The sequence below is a fragment of the Onychomys torridus genome, chromosome 15 (genome assembly GCF_903995425.1).
Source record: "Onychomys torridus chromosome 15, mOncTor1.1, whole genome shotgun sequence".
NCBI lineage: Eukaryota > Metazoa > Chordata > Mammalia > Rodentia > Cricetidae > Onychomys > Onychomys torridus.
In genome coordinates, this window is record NC_050457.1 from 21,724,793 (window position 1) to 21,747,303 (window position 22,511).

Here is a 22,511-nt window from a genome sequence, read left to right on the forward strand (position 1 = left end):
TATGACAATAATAGACTAAACCTGAACCTGTAAGCCAGCCCCAATTAAATACTTTCCTTTATTAAGAGTTGCCATATGCCAGGCAGTGGTGGTGCATGCCTTTAATCCTAGCACTTGGGAAGCAGAGGCAGGCGGATCATTGTGAGTTCGAGGCCAGCCTGGTCTACAGAGCGAGATCCAGGAAAGGTGCAAAGCTACACAGAGAAACCCTGTCTCGAAAAAAAAAAAAAAAAAAAGAGTTGCCATAGTCAAGGTACCTCCTCACAGCAACAGAATCCTAACCAAGACACCTACCATTGATGTTGGTTGGTTTGTTTGTATACGTTAAGGCTTCCTTGATGTTCTATAAAGTTCTATGGCTTTTGATAAATCCAAGGTGTCATGTATCATCAACTAACAAACCATAAATGATATTTTCACCATACTAAACACACACACACACACACACACACACACACACACACACACACACACGAGGATATAAAAAAGGGTACAGAAGCCAACTAAGATAGTTCCTAATACTAAAGCTAAATTCCTAATACTTTGACAAAAAAAATTGTTAGATTATTAACAGTATTAGCGGTAACTTTGTCTTCATGAAGGTATTACTAAATGACCAGACAAACAGTGGCGGAATACAACCCATCCGTGTAAAGGACTCTGATTTATGCATCTCCTCCACCCACAAGGATGCATGCAGGCGACTCCCTGCCCTTAATGGTGGACAGAGCATCTTGCCTTCCTTCCAAAGACAGTACGGAAAAGGGTGAGGAGGGATAACTTCCCAGGGAAGAAAATGGCCAGCACAGCCCCAGCTAGGAGATGACTGTCAACACCAGCAGTGCTTAATAAAGTTGACAGGACAAACCCTTTATCATGTGATGGATGTGACACTGCACCTGTGTATTCTTCTTCTCAAAACCTGTAACTTTAATGATGGGGAAATGTTTAAATTCCATCTATGGAGCAGCTATAAAACTCCTGACCAGCACTTCTCAAAACTGTCAAGATCATAAAAAAACGGGAAGTGAAAACACTCTCACTGCCAAGAAGTTAAGGAATACGTGATGGCGAAGTATAACACAGTATCACGGATGAGGAGCTGACCCAGAAAGGGGAAACAGGTACCAAAGTAAGGGGGGAAAGTCCATACATCTAAAAATAAGATTTACTATTATCAAAAGGATCAGAGTGGGAGCCAACTGTTCCTAATCTGTGTCCAGTAAGTGTGGAGTTGACACTGCTCAAGGATGCACACCCCTTGCCAGAGAGGTTCTCATGTGGGGAAGGTCAATTCACCTCAGTCCAGCCAGCTGGGATCTCACTGACAGACAATCTCAGGAACCAATAGACACTCCCAGCTCAACTCACCATTTTTTCCTCAAGTTCTGGGTACATTCAACTTCACCTTTACTCCGCTGTCATTATTTCTTTTCATTTATGGTTGTTTCTCTTCTTCCTATAGTTCAGCTACAAAACCTCTTCAGTCGAGTCTCATGGTTTGAAACACAAATTCTGTTGACTTTCTTGCCTAAAACTGAAATAAGGAGCCCTGTTCTGTGAAAATATCTTCCTGATTCAACACACTGGGAATTGCAATGTATTGTTCTACTGAATTGTTAGCATTTGTAACTGTCCGGGATGGAAACTCACCAAAATCTTAATTCCCTGAAGTGCCCCCCATCCAAGGGATGAACCACTGGATGCTTAAATCAAAGAAGGAAGTGAGGCAGACAGGCAGGTAAGAAAATAGGAAGGCAGGAAAGGAAGACAGGAAGGAAGGAAGGAAGGAAGGAAGGAAGGGAGGAAGGAAGGAAGGAAGGAAGGAAGGAAGGAAGGAAGGAAGGAAGGAAGGAAAGAGGGAGAGAGGGAGGGAAGGACGGAAGGAGGAAGGGAGAGAAAAGCCCAAGGCTGAACTCCCATAAACATACTCACTATGATCAAACCAGTTGCCAAGGAGCTCTAATTAAGTAAAAGAATGCTTTCAAAACTACTGGGACACTAGAGTGCTTTCCACATGAAGAAATAGGATGAAATCTCTGGGTGTCATTGGAACTCCCCATAAAACACCTGTTATAAAACCATATAATCCATTGGTTCGTGTGTTTTGTGTTTTATGAGTTAGTTGTAGTTTCTTTAACTACTTGCAGGCATGTTTGAGATTTGTAAATTAATCATTTAAACATCAAAGTCAAAGCTTTTGAGGAGATAGAAACTTGGAGTTTCCTTATTTACTAAGCGTGGTTAACTCCAGAACTTGAAGTTATGGGTTTTGTTTCAGAGAAGGAAAATTTTGGAGTTCAGAGGAAGCACTACCACAGTTTCTCCTGCTTTCAATTACATTTCAAAAATGTATTTGGCAGGCAAGGTGAAAGAAAACAGCAATTTAGAGTAAACTGAAGACAGAGCCCATGCCTACCATTGGGCATCCCTGTAACACTCATGACCTTAGCGTCAACCCACACCTCTCCACCCCACCCAGCAATCCAACCATTGCCAACTCCGAGTTGGCCCATGGGAGCCATTTGATCCTTCTCAATGCTTAACATAATTTTTTAAGTTTTTTTTTTGTTGTTGTTGTTGTTGCTGCTGTTTTGTTTTGTTTTTTTCCAATTCAAGTATTTTGGAAGATTCCAATCCTTTTTCTTTGAAAGGCATTCACATTTCCTATAGAGCCTGGCATGGAGGTGATGACCCCTGAGAGTGTCCAAAGTTAATATAAACAGACTTCCACTCACTCCTTTCTCAGGCACTGCAGATAAAAGTGCAACTCCATTTCTCAGTGGCAAATAAACTGAAAGTCAGGAAGGTTGGCGTTGATCCCAACATCACTGGGCTTCCAGAAGGACCTTTAGCTGTGGCTTATGGCCTTGGCTCCACCTAAGAACAACCTGGAGCCCTTTGCAACATCCTGATGTACATGTTCTTTCTAGATGGATCAAGCCAGGCTCCTGGACCTTAGGGCCAGCTTCAAGATGTCTACAGTTCACCTGATGTGCAGGCTAAATTTAGAATACCACAGCAATGCTTCAATTAGTAACTAACCTCGAGTAATTTTCATGTCATTCTTTTTATTTCCCTTTCTGTCCTACATCTTTGAACCAACAATATGAAGAACGTTAGGCCCATCATGATAGCAGCCAGCATCCTACAACTCGATGATTTCATGGGACTTCTCATTGGAAAAAATACCACAAAATAGATTTCATAGCTCCAGCAAAGCTGCAGTTTCTTCTTGCTTTTTAAGTCTACAGAACAGTTTAGATTAACCTAAAAAAAACCCAAATGTCTTTCTTTTGATTTATGGGATGAATGTTAGTCAACAAACACTCCAGTAGTCTCATTTAAAGAAAAATGTAGTTTTTTTTTCCACATTCCACAAGAAGAATTTTACCCAAACAAGGAAGCCACGAACACAAAGAGACAGAAGTCAGTAAGAGATCCACATTGACCTTATAGTAAACATGCAGCCAAATACCTAAAACCTCAACAGCCACCATAAAACTTCGCTGAAATGAACAAAAGGAATTAAAAGCAGCCCAACTTTTATACGAATAACTTTGTATTTGCAATACCCTTCTTGGAAGATTTCTCTGTCCCCAGACCCTTTACTTCAAATCATGGATGAAATTAATTTGTTGTAGAGAAATGCCACCTACCTCCACCCAAAAACTGAAATGTTTAAAAAAAAAAAAAAAAAGAGTTCCCAGGAGTATCTGTTTTATAGCCCACGCCATAATGAGATCTGTCCAAAATTAGGCTCAAAAACTGACATTCTAGAAGTCAAAAAGCCTTGAAGGTTTTTCCTTTTCCTTCCCATCCCATACAGCATTCCAAAGGCCTTGCTAGAGATTGTGCATAGTGAAATAGCAGGTGGGGGAGGGGGGAGGGGAGGAGGGGGGGGCGGGGGTGAGCTCCACTTACAATGGGCCCTGGCTCCAGCCCCCCTGGTGTCTTCATTCTCTTATTCAGGGGTGATGACAATGAGCTGTTTTATGAGCATTTGTAGCTCAGAAGCCACTTCCAAACTTTTACACTTCTATAAGTAGATACAGGAAGGGGGTTGGACAGACGGGCACAGGGACAGCACTACTGACGGTACTCTCTGCCTCACAACTTGAATCTAAGACCAAGACCTTTAGCAGACCCCACAATGGGGTACCTGACCGTGGATTCCACCCGACACCTCCGCTTTCTGCTTGCTTTAGTGGAGCTGTTCCATCTGATCACCCATTTCCTCCCGTTCCCTCTGCTGGTATCTCCATTTAACTTTCCAGGAGGGGCTTGGAAGGTCTGTGTCTTGCAGGTTGACAAATGCCAGCCTCAGAACTCCCTGTTTGCCTCTGTTTCTGCTTGCTTCCCCTCCCAAATGGTCTGGGTGGTCTTTTGCTATTCTGTTTGGTTACAGAGTTGGGATTTTGCCTACAACCAGCTTCAGCTCATCTGTCCCCCTGGGGTCCACCCTTCCTGTCCCAACATCCACCAAAAATTTTCCTTTACTTATATTTTATGTAATAAACAATAATTGAGATACACTGATTCAAATTTGTAGCCAGTGCTGCAGAGTTTAACCCCAGCACTTGGGAGGTGGAAGCAGGAAAATCAGGAGTTCAGGTTATCCTCAGCTATTTGGTGAATTTGAGATCAGGCTGGACTATGTGGGCCCCTATCTGAAAAAAAACACAACAATAACAAAATTGACCCAAAGGTAATGGTGATCAACATGCATTGTATAAATTTATGGAATAAACAAAGAATAAAAATGTTATTTAAAGAATTTAAAATGAGGAGCCAGAGAGATAGCATCACAGTTAAAAGTACTGGCTGCTCTTCCAGATGATCTGAGTTTGATTATCAGCACCCACATGTCAGGTCATAACTATCTGTCACTCCAGTTCCAGGGGATCTGACACCCTCTTCTGGCCTCTGAGGGCACCAGGCACACATGTGGGCATTGCATACATTCACTGAATGGTTCACAGACATACATGCAGGCAAAACATATTCTAAGACAAGGAAAACATAAAAACTATAAAAAATGAAAAATGCGGCTCAAATTTTTTAAATAATTGTTCTTGGAGCCTGGGCATGAGCTGACCATGTCACTTATACCATCTACAATGCATACCTATTTGCCCATTCTTCCTGCAAAAGCATATTCATGCTCTTTGTGGAAAGTATGTGCAGCAGCCTTTTAAGTTACTTTTGTAGACAGAGGTCACTTATACCATCTACAATGCATACCTATTTGCCCATTCTTCCTGCAAAAGCATTCATGCTCTTTGTGGAAAGTATGTTCAGCAGCCTTTTAAGTTACTTTCGTAGACAGAGGTCACTTATGCGATTTAACTAATAATGAAGGATGAAATTACTTTGCTTGCCTGATCACAACTCTGTTAAAAAGCTCAGGGGGGAGATATATCCAAATTCAATAGGAACCATCTTTTCATTTCTTCCACGAGTATTGATACATTCTCTAGTGTAAAAGACTAATTTTCCCCTAAAGTTTTTAAAGCTTTATTTTTTAACTTATGTGTATAAATGTTTTACCTGCGTGTGCATATGCGACCCAGGCAGTGAATGAATGCAGTGTCCAAAGAGGCCAGAAGAGGGCACTAGAACCCCGGAAACTGTATTTCTGAGGGTGCAGGGAATCAAACTCCAGGACTGCGTAAGAACAGCAAGTAATCTTAACCAGTGAGCCATTCCCCAGGTCCTACCCAAAGTCTCATTTATCAAGATGCTGTTTAAAATCTCTGCACTTTGCCAAGCCCACTCTCTGCCAGCCAGATCTGCAGCATCAGATAAGAGACAGCTTCATGCCAGAGTATTGAAACTTCCCGAGATGAATGCCAACCAATTCCATTCACCACCCCAGCCTCATCCCATGATGCTCTCTCTCTTACACCACCACCCCCTCCCCAGGAAAAGTTAAGACATGCTCCCATGCCCTTGGCTTGCCATCTCAATTTTAGCAGGCCCTCATACTTTTTCCATGTCGATTGCTACATGGCACACAACTTCAGCACTCATTCATCCGATGAATGTCCAAATGCGCTCATTCGATCTTTAATCCAACGAAGAGCATGGGTGATAAATTGCTGCTGGAAATGTAGCCTCAGTGTGAGTGTCAGGTGTTGCGTGATGTTCGATCACACTGTGAACCCCGAGTTTGCGTTTGTGTTAGTGAAATAAAATTGAGGGCAGAGCCAACAACTAGTTGATGGGAATTAGCCATGGGGAGTCCAGAGGAGCCAGGAATATGGATAGAAGATGCACAAGAAGAAGTAGGGAGAGGGCTTTGAGTTTCGCAGTCTTTTGGGTTTGGGACAAGTGGAGAGAGATGGGTCTTTTGCTGGGTCTCCGGCCAAAATGGAAGGTCAGCTGGTTGCTTCTCGACCTCTCTGATCTAGGAAGTTTTCACCCCCACCTCTGACTTCTGAGTCTTTGTTGGTAAACAGAACAATAGAGACTTAGTTAAAAACCTACATTTGGTGGCGGCAGCCTGAGTAGCTGACAGGATGCTGACTGTAATAAAATTATCAGTAGATTCACGTGCAGCCACTAAGCTGACAGAAAAACATTAGTCAGGTGCTGTGTGAAATTTTGACTGCTTTCTGACAATAAAGCTTGCTTGAAGTCAGAGGGCAGAGCCACTAGCCGACCAAAATTAACCATAGAGGTTTTGGAGGACTGAGGGCAGATAGAGAGACAGGAAGTAGTAAGGCGGGGCTGAAAGACGATCTCAGCCCTTTTGTATGGAGGATTGGAGAGAAAGGAAGTCACTGGTGGCTTCTCTGCCATTTCTCTGGTCATTCAGGTTCTTACCCCAATATCTGATTCATCAGGTGTGTGGCCCATACAACCTCATTCATACTCTGGAATATTCCTTGCTGACAGAGCAGGGCCATCACTTTTCAGAAGCTTTTGTGTTGCATCTAAGACATTGGGACTGTGGCCTCACAGTCCTCAAAGAGGAACTTGACTTTCAACTGATGCAGCAGCCTGCTGCTTGGCTGGTTCTGGGTAGCCTATGTATCCTTGTGGCAGGGATTCCATGCAGCTCACCTGCCCACTGCAGGTCCCACAGTCTGAACCCTTACCCAGCAGATGTTTTCTCCCATCCCCCATGCCACAGCGCTGCTGCCCAGTCTTGACCCCAGCTCTGCTTAAAGGTTCAAGCCCATTTCTTCGTCTCACTTAGTCCTGTGGACTCAGCCCAATGGGTCCATTCTTCCAGCTCCCCTCCAGCACCGAGCATGGCATTGCATCTAGCCCCTTTTCTTCCATGGCCTCCAAAGGCTTTGCCCTGCCTCCTTCCCCCAGCTGTCTAATGTGAAGGAACCCCTCTATCTTCTTGTCATGGTCACAGAATCAGATTCGACTGATGATTCTCTCTTTGAGTAAAACCCTAATCCTGCAGTTTCTCGAGACAGCAGTCTGAGGCCATGAACACAGCCCAACATAAAATCACAAGCTTACTTAAAACACAGAAACTTTTCCATGGTTTCTTTTCATACTCAATTGTGTGATATATGACAAGGCTGGACATGTTTGCTATAGCATCCACAAAGAACAACGCCACTGTTCCTGGACTTAACATCCACGTCATCTTCTCAACATTGATGTCAACTACTCACCCTGGTAGCTCTGGTGCGCTGGTCTGGATGAGCTTACCAGCTATTTCACACCCATTAATTCCTACAGTTAGAGCCAGTGCTAGTGTATAAACTAACAGCCAATGTGATCCTGAGGCTCTCAGGGGGGTCGTGAGGAACTTCCTGTAGCCGCCTGCACCTCCTCAGACACACTGCTCACACATCCGATCCTCAACAGACATAAGTGGCTGCTGCCGATGGTTCTGGGTAGCACAGTCCCAGACAACCATCACACAGAAAGGTCTACCAGGACAACGCCGATACAGTGGCCAAGTCGACATGACATCTGTGTCACACAACTTCAAATAATACAGTACAGCAGACTTAACACGCCTATCCCACGTATTGTATCAGTGGTTCCTAGGAGTCCTGACCGACTCCCAGCACACTCAGAAGACTGGTGTTGAAGTGGACGCTGGGGGGCACAGTTTCCCATTCCTGCCTCTGCCCTTTGCTCACTGTTTGCTGCCTTCTTCTCAGTGGTTCTTTTTAAGTCTCTTCTTATTTCTTTCAATAGCATTAGGAGGCTGCCCCCACCACCACCTTAATTCAAAAGTTTAAATAAACAATAAAGCAAATACTAGAGAGTCAGAAAGGCATGACCATGGCTCTTTTCATAGATGGCTGGATGTAAATTTTACTTGGTTTCCCCCCACTCCTTCTCTCTGCCTTCCTAATGTTCCTCTCCAGACGCAATGACATCACTGACCAAGCACTCAGCTTGGGGGTGGGGTGGGGGGCCATGGCAGTTTACAAAGCAAAAAATCTCGCCCAACAAGTACACCAGTGGGAGACAGGAGAATTTTTAGAGCCCCAAATTAAAAATAATCCCACTATTTAATACTTTTGACAGCCAAGCCCTCCTCCAGGATTTGTCTGAGTAAACATTCTTCAAAGCTGACATTCCCAGGAGTGTGATGCAAACCGTGGATGAGACATCCTGTATGCATGAATAACATCCATGCTCCCAGCTCTGTGGCCCTCAACAGTCATCCATTCCATGATGTTTGCTTTTTTTTTTTTCTCCTTCCTCTTCCTCTGTTCTGGGCTCTGGAAGTAAATTACTATTCTCACAGATGTGTGCACACTGCCCAGTGCACAACTAAGTTCCAAGTTCAGCAGCACCTCGGGCAGGGACATCCAGCAAACCACTGCTGGCTAAGAGCCAAGCCCAGAGCAGCATGCTCAACCGACACTGTGGGCACTTCCTCCTGGCCTCCTCTAGGCTACGGGATTTCCCAACTGTTGTAACAGCTCTGACACGTGTCTACCACGATGCCAAACACAGCCAGAACCTCCAGGAAGCCCTCATGATGCCTCTGAAAGTCAACCACCTCTGCTGCCCAATGCAGTCTCAACTCTCATTAGCCTGGGCAACTCTTCCTTAGCCCCAGCTGCAACCTCCTCACCTAGGACCACTTCCAAAATGGCAATGCTCTCAAGTGTTCCCCAGGTGTGCCAGGTGTCCCCTCTGCACTGCACCTGAAGAGGGCTCATGCACATCCCAGGCACTAGGCATCTACTGGCAGCCTGGTCCACCTCCGCCTCCCCCGACAACTTCATTCTCCTCCCTTTACCTCTAAATAATTCCAGGGATATGTCTGTGATCCAAACTACCCTTGAAGAAATACAAATACCTGGAGGAGAGAGCTGGGGAGGAGCCCAGGGAACTGAGGATAGAACATCTGGGAATAGATGAGGTCCATGGAAAGAATCACTTGTATCCCCTCTCCCAATTAAGGCCCCCACCTCCACCACAGCATCTGGTCTTCTCCTGAGGCCTGGGAGTTGGGGGTAGACCACAAAGGCTCATCTCTGTAGGAACATACTGAGCAGCACTGTGAAACAGACAGAATATACCCATGTCTATTCCTGTACTCCCTGAAATGAAGCCCCCAGTGCCCTCTACATTGAGATTATGAGGTAACCATGACAACTACCATGCCAGAATTCGGCAGCATGAAACTCCTCAGGAAACGTTTTAAGTTCGTCTGTGTGTTTTAGATTGTAAATGGAAGTTGTAACATGAAAGAAAATTGAAACATGAAAATTGAAAAGAGAAAATGAAAGAAAATTGACCTAGGTAGGCTGAAAGAAGCAAGCAAGCTTCTCAAGGAAGAATATTTCATACTAAAATGTATTTTCTTTTTGTTCACCACATATCTGGCCCATGGTACCCCGCTAGCTGCAGAGACTGTAGTATTACGGAACATACCCAAATCCAGGTGGTCCTGGTCTTCGTGGTCATTCAGTCCATCCACCTGGCTTTTGACACGCTGAAAAAGACACACGTGAGACGGTTCATTAAATTCCATCTTTCCTACATTAATGTTTACTTTTCATGAGCTAGAATGACGCTCTTGGAAAACATCAACAAAACCACATCACTCACATCACAACACACAAACAGGAAATTCATCTGTGTTTATAATTAGCATTGAGGGCTAAAAATAAAGGAAGGATGTGTGTCCTGCTAGAACACACCTGCAAGTTATCCAGGGGTAAAGCAATATCAGCAAACATCCATGGATGAGAAGCTTCCGGTAAGTATGTTCTGGAGGATGCATGCTGTCAACTACCTTGTGTATACAACAGAGACAACTCGGAAAGACAGCGAGGTTGAGTCATGAGAGTGTATCCCATTGTGATCCTCATCCAAGGAACTGGATTTGGGGCACATTGCTGCCTACGTGTGGATTTTTATGAACACTGGCTCAATTGTCCTGTCTACTTCAACACACCAGGAAGGCAGTGAGGCCAGGCAACCATCCTTCCTTACCTTTCCATCATCCTCCTCAGGCAGAGAGCTGCCAAACTCCAAATTCTTAATCTCTGCAAAAGGAATAACTCTCATCAGAACTGCTAGATAGAGCTTTAGTTTAAAAAAAAAAAAAAAAAGGAAGAAAGAAACAAAGAAAGTAGATGACAAGTTATAAACAAGGTATTAGCTAGGTTTTTAGACTAAACAATCAACCCTACCAGAGAATGAAGTATTTGATCACCGGGCACCCCACCACATCCCCCCCTCCCCACACACACACACACACACACACAGAGAGAGAGAGAGAGAGAGAGAGAGAGAGAGAGAGAGAGAGAGAGAGAAAGACTGGTATTATTTGTATTTACTAAGATGTAAACAAGGCAGGGAGCTCTCACTGGAAATCCTGAGGCTGTGGGGCATGGGGGAGGGGGGGGGCTTTTAAATAAATCAGTGACCTTAACTGCAAAGGAAGGATGCTCATCTCTGAAGCTTCTACAAAATAGCATGGATACTGAGGATGCAATTGGTACCCACCTGAGCAAACCCCACTCGCCTCTTTCCCTGGATTCCACAGATGGCAATGGGAGAAAGCAAAATGGCTAGTTCATTCTCAAAGAGACCCAGCTGTCCCTGCTACAGCACTGAGGCGGAGCACGCCACACAGCCCTCAGCACCCGACCTCAGCTGGCAGGGCCTGCTAAGCAGCGACTGGCCCTAGATGCCCCAGATGCCCCAGATGTCCCCTTCACCGCAAAGCTGTTCCTGGAAACAATGTTCAGGATGTTCTGTGATGAATAGGAAAGCCCAGGCAAGGCGGTGTTTTTCTTTGTTCCTTGACCGATTGGTTCTCTTCCCAAATACTCAGTTTCCCGGAAACAAGTGCAAAGACAGTCAAAATAGCCATGGGGTGCAGGTTTAGCCCCAGGGGAAGTAAGTGCTGACATCCCCAGCAGGGGCAAACAGCTGAAAACTTTTCACCTGAATTTAAAGGAATATACGACCCTGCTGGGCCTGGGGGTCTTTTCTGGAATCTCAGCTTCCCAGCCCCCGAGGACCTTTTTGATGCGGTCTCTCCCACAAAGTTCATAAACTGGACATTCCCTTCCCTTTGTCTCTCCTGCTAATTTCAAACCTCCAAGTGCATTTACTCAAGCTCTATGTTCTGTGCAGGACACGTCCAAGGCCGTATTTATACAGCTCTCTGTGACCAACAGACAATAAAGGTGACAGGTTGCAAAGATGGGATAGGAAATGATGGGCAAGAACAGAACAGCCACGGCTCCACTTGTCACATGTTTTTTTTTTTTTTTTTTTTTTTTTAAATGCTTAGGAATAACTGAATCTGTGCTGGAAGGATGGCTCACATGCCAGAAGTACTTGCCGCTCTCACAGAGGACCCAAGTTCGGTTCCTACCACCCACAACTACTGGCAACTTCAGCTCCAGGGGATCTGACACCCTTTTCTGGCCTCTATGGCATCCACACATACATGTGTGAATACCCAGACACAACACACATAAATACACCTAAGGAAAAATAAATGATATTTTTAAAGAACAACTGGGTTTCTCTTATACCACGCAAGCAATTGCACACTGACACTGGACAACTGTGTATTGATCGTGGACTCATAATGCTTACTGGGTTTCATGATAAAAATGAAAACATAATAACCTCAATTTGTGTGGTTGTGTCAACAGAGAATAGAGACAAGGTTGTACTGATGCCCCGCCTGGTGGTTTATACAGTTAGTGCAATGGCAGCTTTTACATGCACTTCACAAACTGGCCTCCGGGTGGCAGAAGAGTAACATTTGCACAAGGACCAAGATAACAAGAGAAAATAGGCCGGGTTTGCCCTAGAGAGTGTACCCTTTCAGTGCCAAAGCCAACAGTTAAAGCAAATTTTCCAGTCCTCTTCACAGCTGCACAGAACTGGTGCGAATCGCCTGCCATGGTGTTTGTCACATAGGAGTCTCTGAGGAATCCCTCTGGAAACTCATGCCTACATGATAAAACTCCAAGTAGAGAAGATCGCTGCAATGTGCCAAAGAGAGTAACCAGAATGGAGGCTATCTATCTGCACTAGACAGGAAGGAGATCATGCAATTCCATCCTGCTGGCTACAGGCTATGCCCTTAATGCCGCTCCAGACTACTGTTTTCTTAAAGCATCCCATACACGCAGGCATTTATTCTAAAGAGCATGCTGGAAACAGGATATGGCCTGTTATCCATTTGTAATATCAAAGGGTTCAGTCAGCTTTCTCTCTCAGCCCCACCCCCAAATGACCATGATCTTGGCACATTTCCATTCCTACATTTTCCCTTACAGTCTCCTGTGATCTTTTATTATTATTATTATTATTATTATTATTATTATTAACTTTTAAAATAACTGCTGTTTAAAAAGTGGACATACTGGAGGTAATCATATTAAGCGAAAGAAGCCAGTCTCAGAAAGACAAATAGTATCTATTTCTTCATTTGTGGTTCCTAGATCTTATATAAATGCATAAACTCATGTATATATGTAAATGAAAGAAGGAAAACCTAGGCAAAGTAGACTAACAGGATGGGAGGAAGGGTGAGAAAAGAGGGGCAAGAGGCATGGGGGGTCACTCAACATATAATGTCTACTTGGTAAAAAAATCATCAAAGACAAATAAAATTTCAAATATTTTTAAAATCTGCTATATATACTCCATAACAAAATGACAGATTTCCATTACAATTACCTTCAACTTTAAAAATAACTTTCAAATACATAAAAAAAATTACCACCCTAAAATTACTTTTTAAATGTTGTGAAAATGTGGGGATTCAGATGCACAACTCATCTTTCATTAATTTAGAAGCACTAAAACCAGAACGACATCTCAGAGTTGCACAGAGAATAAGGTGTTCATTCTACTGGGCTTTAATTAAATTGCTCCGGGGGCATTTCTGCTAAATGAGTGGGCTCCTTTTACACTAGCCCAGGGTCCCACCAATTGCACAGTGCAATCAAACCACTCGTTGCTATAGCAACCTTTGGTTGATAATAGTATCAGTAACTCTAGCTATTCTGCTTTAAGGGCCTGTTAATGCTGTCTTCAAGGTCCGCCCACAAGGAAGGATTACCTCTCTAAATCACACTTGCCAAACTCGATAAACGTGTTTTTTTTTTTTTAAATATTGCCAAACTATAATAAGACGAGAGATAATCTCTAGTACTTATGTTCACTAATGACACAGCACCAACAAACAGGGATTTTTACCCCAGAGATAAGTAGCTGTAAGATTAGTATCAATGTCTCATTAAGATTTGCCTGGAGAAAAGCTCACCTCCGTGGACAAGCTTTATTACCTCTTCCTGCAAAATGGAGCCAGAGTCTAGACTTATGCAACAAAAAGTAAGCCAGAGCTCTCTCGACAGCCCTGTGGCTAGACATAAGGACCCTTCCTCCAGAAAAGGAAGAGCAGAAGAAAAGCTCTCACCAGAGCTGGGCCACCCACAAGTGATGCCTTCTACTATCCCACTCAACTGTCGACCGGCCACACCTAATGGAGACCGGCAGAGATGTCTGCACATAGCTGCCAAGCTGGTACTGATATCCATGTGCTCTGCCTCCCTAACAAGTAAAACAGCACCCTAATGATGCTGATCCTCACCCTACAGCCCCTCTAGCAACACACTAATTCACACATAATTCAATGTCCTCTTGGGAATGTGTCACATACCTGTAATCCCAGCACTGGGGAGGCTGAGGCAAGGTGCCATGTAGACCATGACAGCCTGAGCTACATAATATGATACCCTGTCTCAAAAAACAAAACCAAATAGTCTTTGAATGAGTCCTTTGCTCCTCATGGGCAGTGAATGCATTCTGGAAACAGACTTTGGGCTGGGACCAATTTGGTTTGGGTACCAACAATTGTATCCCCTGCCTGTTACACACAAGGTGGAGAATTAACAACTTCCCCACCCACCTACATTTGGTACCCAAAAGACGTCCATCTGATGAGCTCGGGTGGGTGTCAGGAGAGCTCTGGATGGGGAGAGAGAGGGAAAGTTGCTTGCTTTATCGAACTGCTAACTGGAATACTTGCACTATTTCATTACTAAAGTTCTGGCTGCCAGGCTGACTGGACAGACCAGGACTCTGTCCCCTGTCTCTTCCCACACGTGTAGCTCTGCCACCTCTCTCCTCACGCACCAAGGTTTCACTGGTGACTTATTCACTTCCTTCTCCTGCTTACTGTCTCACCCCAACATGAATGTGCAGCTCTCAGTGCCGGAGAGCTGACATGGCGAAGGAGACACTCTCAATTCACAAACTATTCCGATGCTCGAACTTCTGTGGAATTCCTCCCTTTTGCCCAAGTGGGAATATTAATGAAGCGCTCATGTTGCTGGCCCAGCATAGTATGACGTGGAGGAAACAATGAGGCAATTATCCACAAAAGTCCCAGTGAGTCTTTTCCTCCAAAAGCCCAAACATTACAGGCAGTCCCACAATCTCAGATCATCCCTATAGAGCAGAGATACCAATGCAGAGACGGAAACTGGCCCTCAGGTGCTTCCCCTGTGTTGGCTCAGATTCATCCTATTTTTATATTTGGAATTATTCAGAACAAAAAAGACATCTTTGTGAAATGCTTCTATCTAAATTACTCTTAATACTTTTTTTTTCTGAGCCACAACAGTCATTATTTATTTTTTCAGGTTTTCTTAAACATCAACATGCTCACCATCAAAGGAGAATACAACAGATTTTAATGTAGATTATGCTTATCTCACCTTGCTGGGGTTCAGTGCACACACCACACTACCCATTTGTTTAAGGCACACACACAATTTAGTTGGCTTTAGTATGGTCTAAAGTATGCAAACCATTACCCACCATCAATTTTAGAACATTTTCCTCATGCCAACATGAAGCCCCACAGCCATGAGCAATCACTCCCCCTAGTTCTTCAACTGCCCTCTGACCTTCCCACGGCCCAGCCTGGGCAACCATTACCTTAATTTCTCTCAGTGGTGTGCCTACCTAAGGTATTTTATACAAGTGGAATCATGGGGTCTTTTGTAATTGGCTTTATAAACACAGTACCATGTCTTCAAGTCCTATATCAGGACTTCTTTATTTTTTAATAATTAAAATCTTTTTTTGGAGGGGGTGGAAAAATGGTTCAGTGATAAACAATACTTGCTGATCTTCCAGAGTACCAGAGTTCGGTTCCCAAGACCCATGTCAAGCAGTTCACAACAACCTGTAATTCCAGTTTTATTAAATGGGGAAAAAACTCAACTACAGAATTATTATTAGTAGAAATGCTCTAAATTTTCTATGCTTGAGTGAAGTAAAACAGAATCGCCACACAAAAAGGCTACATGTGAAATAGAAAAGAATTTAAACTAGCAGACATCAATGCAGCCCCTACCTGTATTTTAAAAGTATCAAACATTGGAGGAGGGGAAATCAAGCATTTAAGGAAGAGTTCTGGACTTAAACACATCTTGCATAAAAAAATTCAACTAAAAACACAGTCCATGATTTTTTTAATTGTTTATTTTTACTTTAGCATATAAATGTGTATGTGTGGTGTATGTATGTATATGTTCATATATGTAGAGGAACATTTGTGCATGTGCATGGGTATGTGTATGCCAGAGTCTGACAATGGGTATCCTTCTTCTATCACTGGCCACTTTGTTTACTGAATCAAGATCTCTCACTGAACCCAAAGCTGGCCATCAGGTAGGTTTCTCACTGAACTCAGAGCTGGCCATCAGGTAGGTTTCTCACTGAACCCAGAGCTGGCCATCAGGCTCCTCTTGCTAGCCAGACTGCCCCCCAAGGAGCTCCAGAGCCCCTGTCTCTACCTCTCAAGTGCTGGGTTACAGACAAGCCTCCACACTGGCCCTGCTTTTAACTTGGGTTCTGGGAATTGGGACTCTGGTCCCCACACTTGGAAAGCACAAGCTATATCCACCAGGCCAACTTTATATCTTCAGCCCAACTTTAAAAGCCACCGCATGAAGAAAAATTTTTGAATGCTAGTGAATGTCATCACACACACACACACACACACACACACACACACACACACAGTACTTTTGAGTTAAGCTACAAATTTGGCTGGTATTCTGAAAATATTTAGGGAAACATTAGGAATCATTTTTAAAACATTTGATATTCTGATCTTCAGAACAACTTACCTGGTAAAAACTATGCTGCCATGGACATTCAAGTGGAGTGGAAATGATACTTTTTCTTTTTCTTTTAAACTTAGTTATCATATGAAATATTGTACAAGTCTGTGTGCAGATGCAGACACATGTGCTCTTTCCTCTTGAGTATATGTCATGTGATGATTTTGTTTAATCTGTCTCTTATGAACTTTTACATTTATGCACATTCTATCTCTAGGCTCTCAAGGGTGAAAATTTCAATCATGGCTGGAGAGGGAGACAACCTCAGCCTCAAAATGTGCTTGCAATCATCAATAAGCAGAAGCTCTAAGAAAGTCATTAGATCTTAAAGTGAAATTAGGGCATAATTTTCCTAACCATGTCAACTGCTTAAATAAAATGAAGTAAGTCACCTTTTACAGAGATAAACACAGAGACTTTAGGATTGCTTTTATGTCCCATGACTTTACTTAGAGTCTACTTCAAGAAAAGGGATTCTTTGGCTGCATGTTTAGGATAAGTTATCCAAATCTATTCATCCTTAGAAGAATTTTACACTTGTCCCAAGCCTGCTAATTTGACCCATCTGGAAGAAAGAATCTAAGTTAAGAGCCAAACATATTTATTGCCTGGAGGTGAACTATGGGGAGCCTGTGGCCTGTGGGCCTCCTAAGGTGCTTCAACCAGATGATCTGTAAAACTTCTAGCTCAAACCATCATCCTTCAGTTCTGTGATATAGTGGAAGGGGAGTAGACTTTTCATTTATGTATGGGGAAAAGCTAGTATTGTTCTAACAGTGTCCAAGATGGGCCAGCTCTCAGCTTGGCAGCCTGTCTTTATCCTTGGGCCTTTATTAATGAAAGTAGTTTCCATTTAGGAGAAACAAGACTGGCAAACTCAACTCTAAAGAAAATTTGGAGGAGGATGTACATCCCAATAGAGTGAAAAAAGTAACTGCGAACCACCTTCTGGCTTCTTCTGGCTTAGGGGAATGTTAACTACAATCTCTCTGTAATTTTTTTAAATTCTTTTTTTTGAGGAAACTTCATACTTGTTTCCATATTGGCTGTACCAGTTTGTACCACCACCCACAGCAAGACAGCTGTACATATGAACTCACAGTGGCTGGGACAGAATACACAAGACTTGTGCAAACCTATACCAGACAAAGTCCCAGTGTGGAAGGGATATGGGCACACAACAGCTGTGGAGCTAATGGCAATCACTAGTGCTGGGAGAGCGAGAGACAGTGCTTTCTAAGACTATGGCCCCTGGTCAGTTTTTGACCATATTCCAATGGAAGACCACAAATCCAAGAATAAGTGGGCAGCACAAAATTAGTCTTGAAGGGTTAAAAAAAATAGGACACAAAGTTAGAAGGGTAGGGAATGAGGGCACTGAATCTGAGAAGAGTTGGGGAGGTGGAGTGAATATGATCAGAACAAGTTATATGAAACTCACAAAGAACTAACAAAAATTATTCTATGCCGGGCAGTGGTGGCACACGCCTTTAATCCCAGCACTCGGGAGGCAGAGGCAGTTGGATCTTTGTGAGTTCGAGGCCAGCCTGGTCTACCAAGCAAGATCCAGGAAAGGCGCAAAGCTACACAGAGAAATCCTGTCTTGAAACACCCCCCAAAAATATTATTTTAATTGACACGGGCTTATATGTATTTACATATACACAATGTATCAGAGGAACTTGCATTTCTACCATGTCTTTGATTTCAGAGCCTACAAATTCCTCTTTTCTAGTTCTTAAACTATCTAAGGTGTTATAAACTACAATCACCCTGTCCTGCTATGAACAATACGTTCCTTTTACATGACAGTATGTTGGCATCTGTCATACAAATTCCCCATAATACCTCCTCGCCCTCCCCAATCTCCCACCTTCTCAGTCTCTAGTAACCATTTTTCTACTTTCTCCTATGATGTCAACTCTCGTGACTCCCTCTGATGGCTGAGAGCACACACTATTCGTCTATCTGTGCCTTCCATTTTAAATCACTGAAAATGCCCAAATTCCGTTGTCAACATTGTAGGCGTCACCATTGTCTCCTCCTCCTCCTTCCTTCTTCTCCTCTTCCTCCTCCTCCTCTTCCTCCTCCTCTTCTTCTTCCTCCTCCTCTTCCTCCCCCTCCTCTTCCTCTTCTTCCTCCTCCTCTTCCTCCTTCTTTTTGAGACAGGATTTGTTTGTGTAGCCCTGACTGTCCTGGAACTTTCTCTGTAGACCAGGCTGGCCTTCACCTCACAAAGATCTGCCTGCCTCTGCCTCTTTAATGCTAGGATTAAAAGTGTGCCTCACCACCACCACTGTCTGGTTCCTCCTACTTCTTAGGGAATGATTCTGATCAGGCCTTAGATACTCCAAACTAGAGGAGAAGGTGGTTGGATCTTCCTCAATGATAGCCTCAATCCTCAACACCTCAGTTCTCAGCTGCCCCAGGGTAAAGTCCTCACATCTTGACGACACACTTGTACCATATGCAAATACTCTAAAAAGTCCTGAGTTGCAGTATTTAAAATAAAACATCTTAGAAAGGAAACCGTGTGTGGCTAAGGGCCCTCTTACTCTCCCAACACTGTCTCACAGGAAATACTCAAATCTACTCAAAAACCAGCCAGGCGTTCCTCCATAAACATCATGAACAATTCAAGCATAGACTCCGCTCACTCCCAGTCACATAATGTATACTTTTACTTCTACCCGTACTTCAGTTCAGGCTGGAGCTACTTAACTTCCACTTAGAACCAGGCATCACGCACTAGGCCACCACTACACAAGATACTGAACGAGTCCGTGTGTGTGTGTGTGTGTGTGTGTGTGTGTGTGTGTGTGTGTGTCCCCACCCACCCCCGTACAGTTCATGGCAGAGCTGAGTTCTGAGCTGTCTGCTTGCTGCCTGGCAGCATGTGTCATCAAGACGAGTCTGAGCATGCGTGGCCACAAATTTCCCAGTGACAGAAGCCTGAGATTAGCATTTCCAGGCAATGATCCTGATGTTACACTTTTTCCATCGCATGAACACGGGAGAAAATTCTAGACCAGCAGTGTGAACATGCAGTGAATAGATTCTCCTGTCCGGGAGTGGTTGGGATACGGGACGCAATGGGTGAAGTAGCAGATAACCGACCGACTTCTGGTGGCCTAGATGAGATGTGCTACTTACGAAAAATCTCTTCTGAGCTACTCTTCATGAAGCAATGTCAGTTCTTAACTCTCAGAAATGACCTTTCTCCATGACCACTAGTGAGCATGCTCCGTGGGTGCCCACAGCTTCCTGAGGTTCACACCCACAGACTCAGTGCCCAAGACAGGGCCTGGCATACAGCAAGTCCTTGAAAATGCTGGAGGAAATTACTAAGAGTTGACAGCAGGGGTCTCATTGCTTGCTTTTGGTTCCTGCTGAATCTCCAGGCCTCCAACAGTGCTCGGTACACAGTTGGCACAAGACAGTTACCGACCATGTGAGGAGAGAACCCACAGGACTCCAGCTGCCTCCTAGGCTGTGTCTTGTGTTGGGTTCTTGCATTTCTCATCAGGTCCACACAGGAGAAGAGCTGAGCCTGCACAGCCCCAAAGGAAACAGTTTTGCCCTGTTGGAACTCATGTTCCAATCCCCATTTCCTGTTTCCTTGTTAGTGAAACTATGGTGGGCAATACTATGGGGAGATGCTATTGTATTATTAGTCAGAGACCAATGACACAGAAGTTGGGACAGCATACCACACAGATAGTTTATCCCATCAACAACAACAACAAAAAACTTTCATACATGAGTATGATCAAACTATATTGTTTACGTGGACCATAATCAAATCCACTCATTTGTGTGATTAATATATGGCAATAAAAATAAATACCAAAAAATGATAAAGAACTTGGATTTGAACAGTGGTACCTAGTTCTCAACTTGGCTATGGCCTATAAGCTCTAAGCAGGCAGGGACTGTGGAAACCAGGTGTGGTGGCTCACAAATTTAATCTCAGCACTCAAGGGGTAGAGAGGCCAAGTGGTCTCATAGACAGGAAGGCCTGGGTCTCAAAAGCACCAAAATATAAAGGGAATTCTGGCAGGGAATTGGGAGGTGCAGATGGCCTCACATGCACAAGACAACCCTGAGTGGTTTCATACACACCTCCCTAGACATTTGCAGAGAATGTCACTGCGCTGATAGATACTGAGAACGGATGCTCAGAGATACGAGGTGGTGGAAAAAGAGGCGTGAGGAAGGGTCAGGGAAGATGTGGAATGGCATCATTCTCCAGAGTTCCCTCCTCAGACCACCTCCTAAGGATCTTTCATTGATCAGCTGAGCTGAATGAGGCTACCCAAGTTCCTAATTCTTGACTAACTAGAACCTGTGACATATCAAATGCATTATGGGTCTCTAAGTTGGATTTCAGAGAAAGCATTTTCCATGGACTTGCTGAAAGAATCCTTACTTTTCAGAACATCTTCTAGTTAAGTGCATTGCTCCTCGGAAAACCCTAGAGTGTAAAGTAGACACATGGTGCACACCTGTAATCTCTCAGAGCTTGGGAGGTGGAGGCAGGAGGATAACAAATTTAAAGTCATCCTTGGCTACATAACAAATTTAAGCCCAGCCTGGTCTACATGAGACCCATTCTCAGGGAACTGGGGAAATAAAACAAAAGAAAGTCCAGAAGGCAAAAGGGGAAATGAAGCCTATTTCTTCTCAAATGACTTTGTCTGTGGTGGTTTGAATGAGCACGGCCCCCATAGGCGCACGTATTTGAATGCTTAGTCACCAGGGAGTGGAACTCTTTGAAAGGATTAGAAGGATTAGGAGGTGTGGCCTTGCTGGAAGAGGGGTGTCACTGGGGATGAGGAGTGGGCTTTGAGGTGTCAAAACCCATGCCAGGCTCAATCTCAATCTCAATCAATCTCTCTCTCTCTCTCTCTCTCTCTCTCTCTCTCTCTCTCTCTCTCTCTCTCTCTCTCACTCTGTGTGTGTGTGTGTGTGATGTGTGTGTGACACACCCCGCCTACAGACCAGCAGGTAGCTCCTAGCTACTGCTCAAGCACCATGGGTGCTGCCAACGGTGCTACCATGCTCCACACTGTAATGGACTAAACTTCTGGAATTGGAGGCAAGTCCCCAATCAAATACTTGCTTTTATAAAAGAGTTGCCTTGGTCATGGTGTCTCTTCATAACAATAGAACTGTGACTAGACAGGGCCATTTAATTTGTTCAGAATAACTCGCCATTATTCTCCAAGTCCAACTGCAATCATGAAATTATAAACCCATAATCGGCTCACAAGAATAATAATAAAATCACTTATCACACTCACAAAGACAGCAAAGTTAATTTCCAGGCTAAATCATTACAGGTCTTTATGACAGCGTCTCCACCCCAACTTGCTACCACAGCAGGAAGAGGGGTGAGCAACCTATCCAATCTCTGATGCACCTCAAAGAGACGGTCAGTTCAGCATTAAGAAGAAATAAAGGGGGACACTTTTATCTGCAGGAAGCGTATTCTTCCAGTGGAGTCTTGTGTAGGCATCTGAAGGAAGAGACCTACCTTCACTTTAGACAAACACTGCCCTCTACTGGAAGGTACAAACAGCGTCTGACATTCCTTTAATGCAGTCTAGGGCTACAACATTTGCCTGTTAGTTATGTGGACCTGGTGGACTTGGGTTTCTTGCCAAATTCTTTTGGTTTGGTGCCTGCTGTCCTGTTTACTTGATTATCCCATAGACCTATCAAACTCAACCTGTCTAAAACCGAGTACATTATGTGTCACAGTCCTACCTTCTAGCCCAGAAACACGCCCCAGACGCAGAACTGTCCTTCCTCCCAACACCCATCTGACTCCCTACAACATTCATCTGTCCCAACCTCACCTACGATAGCATTCCTCTAGCCCCAACTTGCCCA

At 43.9% G+C, this 22,511-nt stretch overlaps 1 protein-coding gene across 1 annotated transcript in view; it reads right to left on the reverse strand.

Moving 5' to 3' along the window:
• Arhgef28 (Rho guanine nucleotide exchange factor 28) overlaps window positions 1-22,511 on the reverse strand; it is a 328,408-nt gene that overhangs the window by 150,642 nt on the left and 155,255 nt on the right. Inside the window, exons 8-9 of the mRNA XM_036206820.1 lie at window positions 10,438-10,490; window positions 9,874-9,934 (exon numbers count right to left, since the gene is read on the reverse strand). Of these exons, the coding sequence (XP_036062713.1) occupies window positions 9,874-9,934; window positions 10,438-10,490 (114 nt within the window). The remainder of the gene's footprint in view (window positions 1-9,873; window positions 9,935-10,437; window positions 10,491-22,511) is intronic.